Consider the following 12,074-nt stretch of genomic DNA (forward strand, 5'->3'; position numbering starts at 1 on the left):
TGCAGCTGCGGGAGACGGTCCTGCAGCAGAAGGAGACCATCGGCAGCCAGCGGGAGGCCATCCGCGAGCTCACCGGCAAGCTGAGCCGCTGCGAGGTGACCGACGGCAAGGGGCCGTGGAAGAAGGAGAAGGGCAAGGACACGATGGGCGACCTGCCGCGGGACCCGGCGCAGGTCATCGACCAGCTGAGCCGCACCATGCAGACCCTGAAGGACCGTCTGGAGAGCCTGGAGGTACGGCCGGCCGGCTGCCCCGCTCGGCTCCCAGCTCTCCTCCCGGCCGGGGCGCTGCGCGGGGCTCGGCTTCTCGGTGCCGCTCTGAGGGCTGCTCCGCCAGCGCGTGGCTCCGCTGTGCGGGGATGGGGCACGGTTTTCCTGCCTCGGTTCCCGTGCTCGCGTCTAAACCTCTTCTTTTGGGGATGTGACTCGATGGGGATCGAGGTGCGGTGACGGGGGCACTGCCGGGGCTGGCGTGGAGACGGGGTGATGTATTTAGGGCTGACGTTGGATAGAAAGAACGCGCCCCGTGCCCCTGACTGAAATAGGGAACTCCTTCCCAACTCCGGAGGGTTGCCGAGTGCCTCCGGGCAGCGGCTGGGTGGTGCGTGTGGAAATAATCGATAGGGAGATTCCCCACGGGAGCGGCGCTGGGCGCTGCGCTCCTCCGGCCGTCCTCCAGGGAGGGGTTCGCCGATGCCCGGGAGGATGGAGAGCTGCTTTGGCGTTACTCTGTGAGGTGTGAGCGGCGGACTGTTTGTCACGTGCAGTTCGGAGCGATGTGGTTGTGTAACAACCTTCTGGTATCGCTGCCGGCTTCTCGGGGCGCCTCGTGCTGCCGTTGTGTTCTTAGGGCTGCAGAAGGGAAACACCGCTGGAGTAGGAGGCAGTGGAGCTGTAGGCTTCCTTGTATCCGAGATCCCAGCCCTATTTAACTAGATTTTCTTCGTTGTGGTTTAGATAATTCTTTCACTCTTAGTATCTATAACTGGTCTAAAGAGCATCCGATTCCATACTCTGCAAACTGAAACCGAGGAAACTTGAGTACTTCAACTTTTTAGTTTAAATAATAGTTTTTCTATATGGCAACATTATTTGCAATAAGAAAAGGAAAAACTGAACTAATGTGCCATGTATACCCATATTAATGGAAGTGCATCAGACCTGCCCTCCTACATTGATTTCACTTAACTTGAAGGTACGAGGGGGCTCCTTCATATGAAATGCAGGAAACCTCTTACAAAAGTGCCTTTCTGTTTCAGGACGTGTTTTGCTACAGTGCTGATGAAAGCACTGAACTTGACAAGTGCTAAAAAGCAGTGCCTCTTTTGTGCTTGCTGGAGAGCTCAGTGATCCTGCCTTCCCCTCCTTGAGTCAGAAACGTATCCACATTTAACTTTCTCTTTTAGAAATGATGATGTTTTTTCCTTCTTTCCCCTGAAGCACCAACTCCGAGCCAACGTGTCGTATGCAGCGCTGCCCAATGACCTGCGGGAGATGCTCCAGCGGAGGCTTGGAGACCTGGAACGCCAGCTGCTGAGCAAGGTGGCTGAGCTTGAGGATGAAAAATCTTTGCTTCATAATGAGACATCGGCCCATCGGCAGAAGACAGAGACAGCCTTGAATGCTTTGCTAGAAAGGGTGTCTGAATTAGAAAAAGGTAATCTGCACAGAATCCAGACTCTTCTCCATGCTGATTTACTTTGCCTTCTCTCCCCATCTAGTAAGCTGCTGTAAATGTGTTCCCTGAGGGAAGGACAGCTGCCTTCTGGTTAAGGTGCTGGACTAGGTGTTAGGTGCTAATGCTTAGATTCCATTCTTTCTTCTATCCTAGGCTTCCTGCTTGTGAGGCCTCTGCATGGCTTTGGTTTTCTGTCTCTTACCTTGACAATTCTCAGTGTTTGTGAGACAGATGCATATTAAGGAGATGAGTGAAAACTGGAAGTAGTACGATATCGGTGTGATAAATACTGGGGTCACACCAAGTGCACATTTACGAACTACCTTTCTTTATTGGGGAATTGTGCTAATGTAGCCCATACAACTGCCTTTCATGTAATAAATGGCATCTTTTCCAGAACCATTTCCTGTTGCTTTTTGAAGTATTGCTGCTGGGATAAAGTCTCTAATTTTATTGCTGGTTATGCCACTGAGTAACAGCAAGTACTTGAATTGTGTCCTGTTCCCAAGTAGCCCTTGGAGTTTACAGTAGATTATACACGGTGCCACTGGAGGACACTCTCTTAATCCCAGTCATTTTGATGATACTTAAATTAATTATTGCTGAGACTTGTACAGTTGAATAGAATTCATTCATTTGAATTACAGATACCCATAGAAATGAGCTGAAGATCAGAACTATTTTTCTGTTTAAGAGTGGGCAGTACCAGTAGGTATCACTGTCCATTCTTTACAAGATTTTTCCAAGGTAAATGGCTCTCTGCTTGAAAACAGCCCAATGGACATGCTTTGAAAATGATGTGAACACGTGTATCTCATTACTTTAAAAATGAAGGCTAAGAGTCAGTTTTTTAATACTGTATTATTGTTTTTAAATAAAAGTGTGGAAGGAAAGAGGAAGAGGAGTTCCTCTACTGACCGTCATTTGATGCTTTCCCTAGAGCTGAAGTAAGGCCTACACTGTAACTAATATACTGGAGAACTGGTAGTCTGTCAGTGTCTTATGTGGCAAGTATTGCTAGTCTGTCTCTGAAAGATGTGACTCATATCAGTAAGTCATCAGAAAGAGAGATGTAGCAGTGGGAGAACAAGGATGTGTAATTTATTTTGGTTAAAAATAGCCCCTTCCCAGCTCTGTGTTTTGTGTGTGGAGGAGAAGGCTGTCTTCTGCAAGCCTCCAGGGAAGTTGGGGCCAGAACCAAAGCACAAGTTTGCTTCTGGTTGTGTAATTTGCTGTCTGTTACATTGCAGTTTGCTTAGCTCTTCTGTGCCTTTGGCTCCTCAGTCAAACCAAAGTGAGGGTAATAACGATCTAAGAACTTCATCAATCTGTAGACTGCACGAAGTCAATGTTTATTGTGATCTGACATCTCCTAAAAATAGGATTTCTCCTGTGCTTTTATTGTAAATGACATACTCTTTAGCATCTGTTCCAGTCGGCTAACGAGCGTGCCATAAGCTCCTGGCTGCCCTGAAGTGAGGTAAATGGAGAAGTACCGACCTTCTCAGGTGGCTGCATGAACTTTGGGTTTCTGTTGTAATTGTGACAGAAGTCGTGCGTATCGGTGGGGCAGAGGAGCTTGAGGTTCACACGGCTACCATGATTACCAAAGTCTTCTGGTCATTTCTTTACCTGTTGTTTGTTGCTACTGCAGTACGTGATGCGATAAAAAGAAGGGCTGAGGGGAGGAATGGTCCTGCAACTGATGGTGCCTGGCCTTAACTGTGGTGTGCAGTGCTGCTGGAAACGTGGACAAGTCACTTGCTGTGTTTTAAATCTAAACCCCTCTAAAATGGAATGACTGTTTGTTGTCCTTGTTCAAAATTAATTGAGATTCTTTAGGGCAAGGACTGTCTTTCACTGTGCCTGTTCATCTTGGTTATACTTTTATTCTTTACCAACCTATTATTGCTTCCTTTAGCTCTTCCAGACAGTGACTAATGCTCTCAATGGAGTACATTTTCTATTATACGTGAGACAGGCTGTGCCATCCTAGTGGAGATTGCTGAACGTTGGCCCTAAGACCCTGTTTTTATTTGCTTATAAATTTGGAATATCTGTAAGTTCCTCAAGAAAGAGCTCTTTCTTCTTCCATCTACTCTTTGTGAAAAAATACAGTCACAACACTTCCACTTCTGAGAATGGGTACTGATAGAGTGCCGACAGTTTAAAAATTTCATATAAAAATTGTGGCAACCTTTTGTGGCAGCAGCTCTTCATTTGGATGGGAGTGAAAATTTGGCAGGGGATGTCGTTTGTTTCAGGAATGTGGGTAAATGATGGGGTGGGGATAAGAACAAGTAGCTAAAAGGTTGAAGTTGATGCTCTTCTGCAGAACTGTAGTGTTTTATTTAGTGACACAATTTGGGATATCTCTCTTCTCATGAATATATCTAAATCTAAAACATTACTTGCAGGTAGCTACGTCAATGTCCCGCAGTTCTCAACTTTCTGTCACGTTTTTCTCTGGGTCACTTTCAACTTCAGCCTTATATTTTGGTTCAGATCTCCAGAACAGGTTTTGTCTCTGGGGTGGAAATCTGTCCTACTGAACGTAACTCTACTTTATGGAATGTGTTAATTCTTGTTACTTCAGACTGGCCATCCAGAATGGGAGCTTCAACCTGTTATCTCAGCCAGCTACCTGCAGAATGGGGATACTGCTGCTGGCTCCCTGTGTGGGAGTATTAGGAAAAGAGGCTTCCTTTGTGAAATGCTGTGATGCTTTAGTAATGAGCGTACCAGAGATTCCTTGTTTAGTAGCAATAAATATCTTTTAAAACAGTTTGAACTGTGTGAAATAAGAAGGCCTCTAGCCGTGAGCTGAGTGATGAAGAAAGAAAAATATTTAATAGCTTCTCATTAGTTGTGTGCCACCCAATATTTTGCTCTGAGCAAGCAGGAAAAATAAGCTAAGTAATTAGCACGTTGTATATAAAATCTAGTTGTATTTTAACTGCGCTGTAGAATCAACATTTGCTAATACTCCTTCAATATATTTTTGTGTACCCTCTCTAAAGTGAGTAAGATTAAAGATTCTCAGTAGAAATTATATTTTTTCCTAACTTTAATTACATATATGTTGTTTTGTCTTGCGTTAAAGGTTTTTCCTCCTCAATGTCATTCTAGGTAACAGTGCGTTTAAATCACCTGATGAGTTCAAAGTGTCCCTTCCTCTTCGCACCAACTACTTGTATGGGAAGATCAAGAAGACTCTGCCAGAGCTGTATGCTTTCACTGTATGTTTATGGCTGAGATCGAGTGCTTCTCCTGGAATTGGCACTCCGTTCTCATATGCTGTTCCTGGTCAAGCTAATGAAATTGTCCTCATAGAGTGGGGGAATAATCCAATTGAACTGCTAATTAACGATAAGGTGAGAATCAATTAGCTCCTTTATTCATCTGTGTGCTCAGAATAACACTTGGTGTTTCTAAGCCTGAACCCTTGGTACCTCTCAGAACTCCTTGGCTCCCTGTGAGGCAGCCAGCTCTAGAGCTGTGCCTGCTTTTCTGTTGCTGCCCATCTGTCGTGAACAGAAGTACACTCAACAAAGTCAAATGGTGCACGTCTTTGTGCACTGCGGGGGCATGACAGAGAGGTGTGCACCTCTGGAGTTACCAGCAGGTCTTGGCTTCTTGTGTTTGTAACCCTCTGTTTGCTTTTAAGGAGCAGAAGCAGTATTTGAAGCCACACTACTATGCCACCTGTGAGATCTAAGCCAACTGCAGTATTTTTATCTTTATAACCCTACAAGTTCAGTTATGCTAAGACTACGCTGGCAGAAAGCAGAGAACAAAAGGCACATCATTGTTGCTGGTTTTATTAAGTTTAGTGACTGAACATCAGTTTAAATGCAACTTTTCAAGACTTTGTCTTTATACAGAAAGTGACAATTAATTGAGCACTCCCTTTTCCCTCACTCTCAGCTTGGGTTAGTCACAAAGTGTAACTGCTGGTAGCAGAGTGACGGGGTTGGAATCCCTGTGAGTGCGATGAGATTCTCAACTTTGCCCAGGCTGCACTGTAGCACAACTTGCCTTCAGGCACCATCCCTTGTTTTCTTTGGCCCGTTAGGTTTCCTAGTAACTCACTGCTCTCCAAGGGATTGGGTGTTTACAGATTTACAGGGCAACCCGGCTGGTTCAGTCATGTGGCTACTTAAGGACTTGTAACAGGCCCACCATCCTCCCAGATCAATACAAATAAAAGCAGAGTGTTTGTGATGGCTGCTGGAAGAGAAGGAGATGTGAGCATGCTCGTCTTACCAATTTTTTCTTATGTTGGTTGCACTAATGTTCTGCTGTGTTTTTCTCTCTCCCACATCACAGCTGCTTTGTAGCCCACTGCATTTGTGTCTTTGACTTGTAGGTTTTTAGCTCAAAGTCCTAAGGGAGCATAGTCCCTGCATAATAGCTTCCGTGAGCTCTACTGGAAGCACTCCACTCTGTAAGTCACAGTTTTTACTGCAGATGGTGCAGACAAACCTTAGACCTGAAGAGAAACTTAACGTGTGAGCACTGGGTGGAAATTTAGGGTTAAGCAGTGAGATTTAAGTAAATTTCTGAAGACAAAACTGCTGGGACAAAGTAGGAGAATATGAATTAGCATCTGCTCCTGACATTTATGCCTGTGCAGATGGTAGATAGATACTGGCCTTTTAGAAATGTTGTGCTTGAACTGACAGACTTGGTTTGCAGCATTCAGTATTCTTTAGGACTATTACTGTTATTATTTTTGTAGGTTGCCCAGCTTCCTCTCTTCATTAGTGATGGAAAATGGCATCATATCTGTATAACATGGACAACAAGAGATGGAATGTGGGAGGCTTTTCAGGACGGAGAGAAGCTTGGCACTGGAGAGAATCTTGCCCCTTGGCACCCAATTAAACCTGGAGGTGTCTTGATCCTGGGTCAGGAGCAGGTATGTGAGTGGCTGAGTTCCACTGGTTGTGTGGTTTGTTTAAAAAAACAACAACAAAAAAACAACAAAAACAAACAAACAAACAAAAAAAAGAAAAACAAAGAAAAAAAGCCCAATTAAAATAAGGAAAATTAAGACTCTCCAGACATATAGTTGTGAGGAAAAACCGTTAAATGATTGGTCTTATTGTATATATATTGTGCTATCTAAAAGATGAAAAGAAAGAAACTTCGTATAATCACACTAAAGTTTTGTTTCATTTATTAAATATTCAGAATATTCATGTTGGAAATCATTTCTACTCTTAATGCTACAGAGTGCAGCTGAATAATGCCATAATGAAGTTCTTCCAGCTAGATTGCTGACAGCTATCAATGTAGCCACTGAAGTTACAGAAAATAGCAGTTAAAAAGGAGCTTTCTGAAGCAGATCATGCTTGCTTCAATTTTTTATTTTTTTTTATTTTTTTAATTGAAGCCAAATTGGCCATCCCCTTAACAGATTGATATTTTTGTTTATTTTTCTCTCCCCTCCACCACCTCATTATCCAAGAATAGTCGGAATGTTAGTCCTAGAGCCTCAGATTAGACAAAGGAATGAGCAGGAAGGAATGGGGATGAGCAGACCAGCGACAGTGGGAACTGGAGAGCATGTGGGCTTATCAGGATCTTTTACAGATGCACTTTCTAGGGAGAATTCCCTCTAGGCTGAATTGTATGGCTTTTAGGTACGTAACATACCATATCTTGACAATAGTGGAATTCATGACTAATTTAGAAGTTCATGTCTACTTTAAAGACGAGTCTGAAGTCAGAGTTTTGAATTCTACATTCTACATATATTTGGTTTCTCATTAAAGGTGTAAGTAAATAACTCTCCAAATGCAAATGCTAAGAAAACTTAGATATTGGTATTGCCAACAGAACACAGTTAGGAAATTGAGGATGAGTCATTTCTGAATGTGGAAAAAAGCAAAGGATTTTTAATCTTTCATATAGTTAACATCTCTTTAATCTATTGCCCATGAATTCACGGCTCTGTTATCTTCACATTTTTCTCTATTTTTTGGATTGTTATGTGTTACATTGATTTGTAATACATATCAGAAAATATTATTTCTCCAGGATTTTGAAGTTCACAGCTGGGCAAGACAGTGAAGAATTAATTTTGTCCTGGTGCTGAGTTCAGTGGATCTTTATCCATGACATAAGTGACAGAATGGTAAATTCAGAATCCTAACACACTTGACATAGCAGATGCTCCAACTTACTATTAAATGGCTGGCAACCTTTCTGTAACTCTTTTACCACTTTCCTGTGCAGTGCTTGGCCTTCTCCTGTGCCGTCAGTTTTCTGTTAGTGTGATTACACAGTATGATTTTGGTCTTCAAGTTGAGCAAACAAACACTTCAGGCTTGTGCAGTAACAGTTGGAGTTACTCACGTGGTTCAGCCGGCAGAAGCCTCTGTATCCAGACCCAGAGATCCCATCTTGCGGTCCCTGTGGACAACTGACGAAGTGCTGCAGTTACAGTTTAATCTCTAACTGTAAAGCTTTGAGTGTAGCTCTTGCTGAAGCTTTCTTGTGCCAAGCTTGCAAAATGGATCCTAAGTCAGACTTGGTGAAGCGTAGCTCTAACTACAAATGACTGTTGTACCATTGTGTGCTGATATGCAGTTACTACTGTTTGCTTTGAATAAATCTAAACCATTTCAGACTGGGGCTTTTAACTGTTTCAGAGAATAACATCTTGTTCACAGTGGACCTTCCAGAAGCTTGAAGGTGCTCTTCAGTGCAATTCTTCCTTCTAGCAGGGTGGCAGTGGGTGGGAGGGTCTGCAAGTTTGGTGGAAAAAAATACTGAAATAACCTTCTCATCTAATCCTAATTCTTGTGTGCCTAAAGGACACAGTTGGAGGAAGATTTGATGCAACTCAAGCCTTCGTTGGGGAGATGAGCCAGTTCAATATATGGGACAGGGTATTAAAAGCTGAAGACATCATGAATATTGCTAACTGCTCTACCAACATGCCTGGCAACATCATCCCCTGGGTTGATAACAACGTGGATGTGTTTGGAGGTGCAACTAAGTGGCCTGTGGAGACATGTGAAGAGCGCCTGCTAGATTTGTAGCTGCAAGCGTTTCCCACCAAGTGCCCCCTTTTAGTAGGACAATCTCCTGTGCGATATAAAGCACTGATTTTTCTCTCTGCCCTTCCGTAACTCCTCAAAAATAGAAAATAAAGAAATTGAATAAATGGCCTCAGTGCAAAAGTGAATAAATAAAAGAACAAAAAGTTCTGGGGCACTGAGCCTGACAATGGAAGAAGCACTCGTTGGTTAGAGCAGCCCTTCCTTCCCCGCGGCCCAATCCAAAAACATGCTTTGGGCTGAGCTGCCTTTGGCTCAGGCCCTGTACAGGGCATCAGTTCTCCTGGCAGGGCTGGGGAGCAGCCTTGCTCAGGTTCACTTTGGTATTCCTTTTGGTAATATGTGGTCTGACAAAGCACTGAGATTAACAGGCTAAACGGGAGCCCTTCCTTCCAGTCTATTGTCTCCCCTTTGAATCGAAGCCATTCTTTTTTAGCCCTTTTTAAAGAAATCACCTAATCCTTATATTTCAGTGATTATGTGCAACTGTGAGTAGAGCAGAACAGCCATCGTCTGAGTGCAACAGTCTTGCTTCTTAATTCTCGGATCAGAAATCTTTATTTTGTGATAAGGAGGCGATGTTATCTGACAAATGCAGTTCTCATTCAATGTGAAGATAGGCTGTGGCCAGCGGAGCTCCGTGGAAGCAGAGAAGCTGTAGGTGGGGCTCTGTCCCAAAGCCTCTTTCCCTGGCCAGGATCCCAGGAGAGATGGTTGGATGAAGGATTGCGTTTGTATTTTCTGTAGGTGAATGTACTGAATTTACAGTGACCTGGCCTGTAAACTTTTCTCTATTGTTTCTCTTGCTTTATTCCTTGTCTTTTTTCTTTTTTTTTTAAATATACAAGCTGTGAATAAGTGAATTTCTGTTCTGTTTTGCTTTGAAAGGCCTTTTTATGAGCAAGTGCCAAAGTTCAGTTTCTGCTTGCTAAGAATCACTATATATTTTTCCAACATAAGTCTTCTGTGCTGTTTTCTATGTTATTATAACGGTCCTATGTAAAATGTGCTGGTTTTTCAATTCTTGCTGACTGTCTCTTCTGTAAGCACTGGGCTGAATGCAATATCTTTTAATTTTCTCTAAATATTTTGCAAACAGTGTTGCTATTTCCTTGGCATCGATGTGACTACTTAGTTTGTGGCTCGCAGATAGCAAACGCACTGTACTGGGAAAGAGTGAATACTTTTGTTATTTAAAAGAAAAATAATTTAAAAGGGTGGGGGAATTTATATAGCTAAATATCATATTTTATTTTTCATATGTTTGAATTGTAAGAATAAGATGGTGATGGTCCCATTTGTAGGCTGAAGTTACATATTTCCATTAATATGTAGTATGCTGTTCTTAAAAAAAAAAACAACAAAAACCAAACCAACTTTTAATTAAAATGCAATGTAAAATGAGTCTCTTAATTACTGTGGAGTCACATAAGTCACTAAACGTTCTTTCTCATTATTGCTGTGGGTTCTGCTAATATTTCTGGAGGCTGCTAACAGCACAGACCTTTTCTGAGGTTACCTGAATTCTCAACGTGTCCTAAGTCACAGTCTTGGCCAAAAGGAGCTGCTGGAGCTGGAAGCCTGGGTGTGGTGTCACAGCCCTGTGCCTGCTGGCTGCTGCTGAGGTTGGGGATGGTGTGGCACAGCGGGTGGTGGCCGTTACAGTGGGAGGGATGGTATGGAAGTTTGCTGCTGGGGCACAGTGCTGGTTGGAGGCAGCGTGAGGGTCCCAAACTGCTGTGAGGTCAGGTCAACAAGCAGGCTGAAATCGCCCGTTAGAATGTGGTAGCAGAGGCACTGCATTTGTGCAGGGTCTGCCAGCAAGGCACCGTGCTCTGCTGGGTGGCTGAACGAGCTGAGGGTGCTCAGTCTCAGAGCAACCGGCTGCAGCCGCAGTGCTGCCAGGCAGGGAGAGCCTGCGGGTTCTGTGGAGCATTTACACCTTCAGGTTTCAAAGGTCTCATTTGGATTGGTTTAAAAAACAAGTCCCCACACCAGTGCTGGCATTTCCTGCCCCCACAAGACCAACACACCGCCGTGTCCCAACGCTTTATGTCCCAAAGGCAGGGATAGTGCAACGTTTTGTTCTGTTCTCATCTCCTGACACCATCTTATGGGCCAGCACTGGCATTGGCCTCCCTGCCGACATCGGTCTCCCTGTCAGTCCACCGGTCTTGGTGATTATTTTGTTCTTCAGAACCGACAGAACTGAAGTCTGGCTTTGCACATACTGAGGGCTGCCCTCTCAGGGAATGGCTTTTTGCAGATTCTCTTCTGCTCTTGAAAGGGTGCAACGCTGGTGAAATTGTCGTGGAGGTTTTCCTGCATGGCTGGGAGCCTGCAGGTGGAAGTGCTTTGTCATTAACACTGCTTCAGTGTTGGGATTTATTTGCTAGCAGAGGGTTTTTGCACTTTTGCACACATAAGCACGGTTGGCTGTGCTCATCTTTTTTTGGAGGGTTATTCAGACCCACTCCCGATGTTAGGTCTGCTTTTGGGACTGGCTAACAGCAAACACCTGGTAACCCCAGCTGGCTGGGGGTGTTTGTGAGCAGTGATTGCTGGGTGGGGAGCGGTGAGCACAGCTGGCCATGAGCTTCTGCATCCTGCCCTGCCTGTGCTGGGTAGGCCATGCGAGGACCTGGGCACAGGGGAGTGTAACAGAGCTTCTCTTGGATGTGGAAATCAGTGCTAAAAATAGTTGCTTTCTTCCAAGGTACGTCAAGGTGTTTGGGTGAGAGGGCGTGTGGGGACATTCATCCTGTTACAACCTGACCCGGAGCTCAGATGGATCTTTTCTGCTAAAGATAAGCAACTTAGTCCCGTGTTGTTGTCTGACTGATTACATAACTGAGATGGTGGGGATTTGAAGGCAGGGTTTTGTGGTTCTGTTTTTTTTTTTATAGGTGCTGACTCTTTAGTAAAAGCTAAAGCTGGGCAGTGTGTATTCAACTGAGAAATCTTTCTAATATATATACGTATTTATCTTCACCTTTGATGCAATATTAGCGTTTCATTACACAGAAGTAAAGAGATATTTTTTTGATTATTTATCTTGCAATGGAAATCTATTGCAATTACTCTGCTGCTCCATGTTCTGGGGATCACATGGTTTGTAGGCATTTATAAGCAGGTGGCAAAACTGGAGTAAGTATTGCCATGTTCCAGTAGTTGTGTTGTCTATGGAGCGTGGAGGTGACAAGACAACCTTCATTCCCAAACTGCTCTGAATACACAGAAGTAATAACTTAAGAAAAGCTGAGTGACAGCTAGAGCACCTGGAACGCGTGGTAATGCTGATTTCTAGAAAATCTATTTCTCTTTGAA

At 43.9% G+C, this 12,074-nt stretch overlaps 1 protein-coding gene across 1 annotated transcript in view; it reads left to right on the forward strand.

Annotated features, from left to right (window-relative positions):
• Nucleotides 1-8,884, forward strand: part of NPTX2 (neuronal pentraxin 2) — a 14,031-nt gene extending 5,147 nt beyond the window's left edge. The window contains exons 2-6 of the mRNA XM_010719855.3: nt 6-233; nt 1,440-1,656; nt 4,807-5,051; nt 6,419-6,598; nt 8,502-8,884. Of these exons, the coding sequence (XP_010718157.1) occupies nt 6-233; nt 1,440-1,656; nt 4,807-5,051; nt 6,419-6,598; nt 8,502-8,729 (1,098 nt within the window). The 3' untranslated portion in view covers nt 8,730-8,884. The remainder of the gene's footprint in view (nt 1-5; nt 234-1,439; nt 1,657-4,806; nt 5,052-6,418; nt 6,599-8,501) is intronic.
• The last annotated feature ends 3,190 nt before the right edge of the window (nt 8,885-12,074 follow it).

This window comes from Meleagris gallopavo, chromosome 16, assembly GCF_000146605.3.
Source record: "Meleagris gallopavo isolate NT-WF06-2002-E0010 breed Aviagen turkey brand Nicholas breeding stock chromosome 16, Turkey_5.1, whole genome shotgun sequence".
Taxonomy (NCBI): domain Eukaryota; kingdom Metazoa; phylum Chordata; class Aves; order Galliformes; family Phasianidae; genus Meleagris; species Meleagris gallopavo.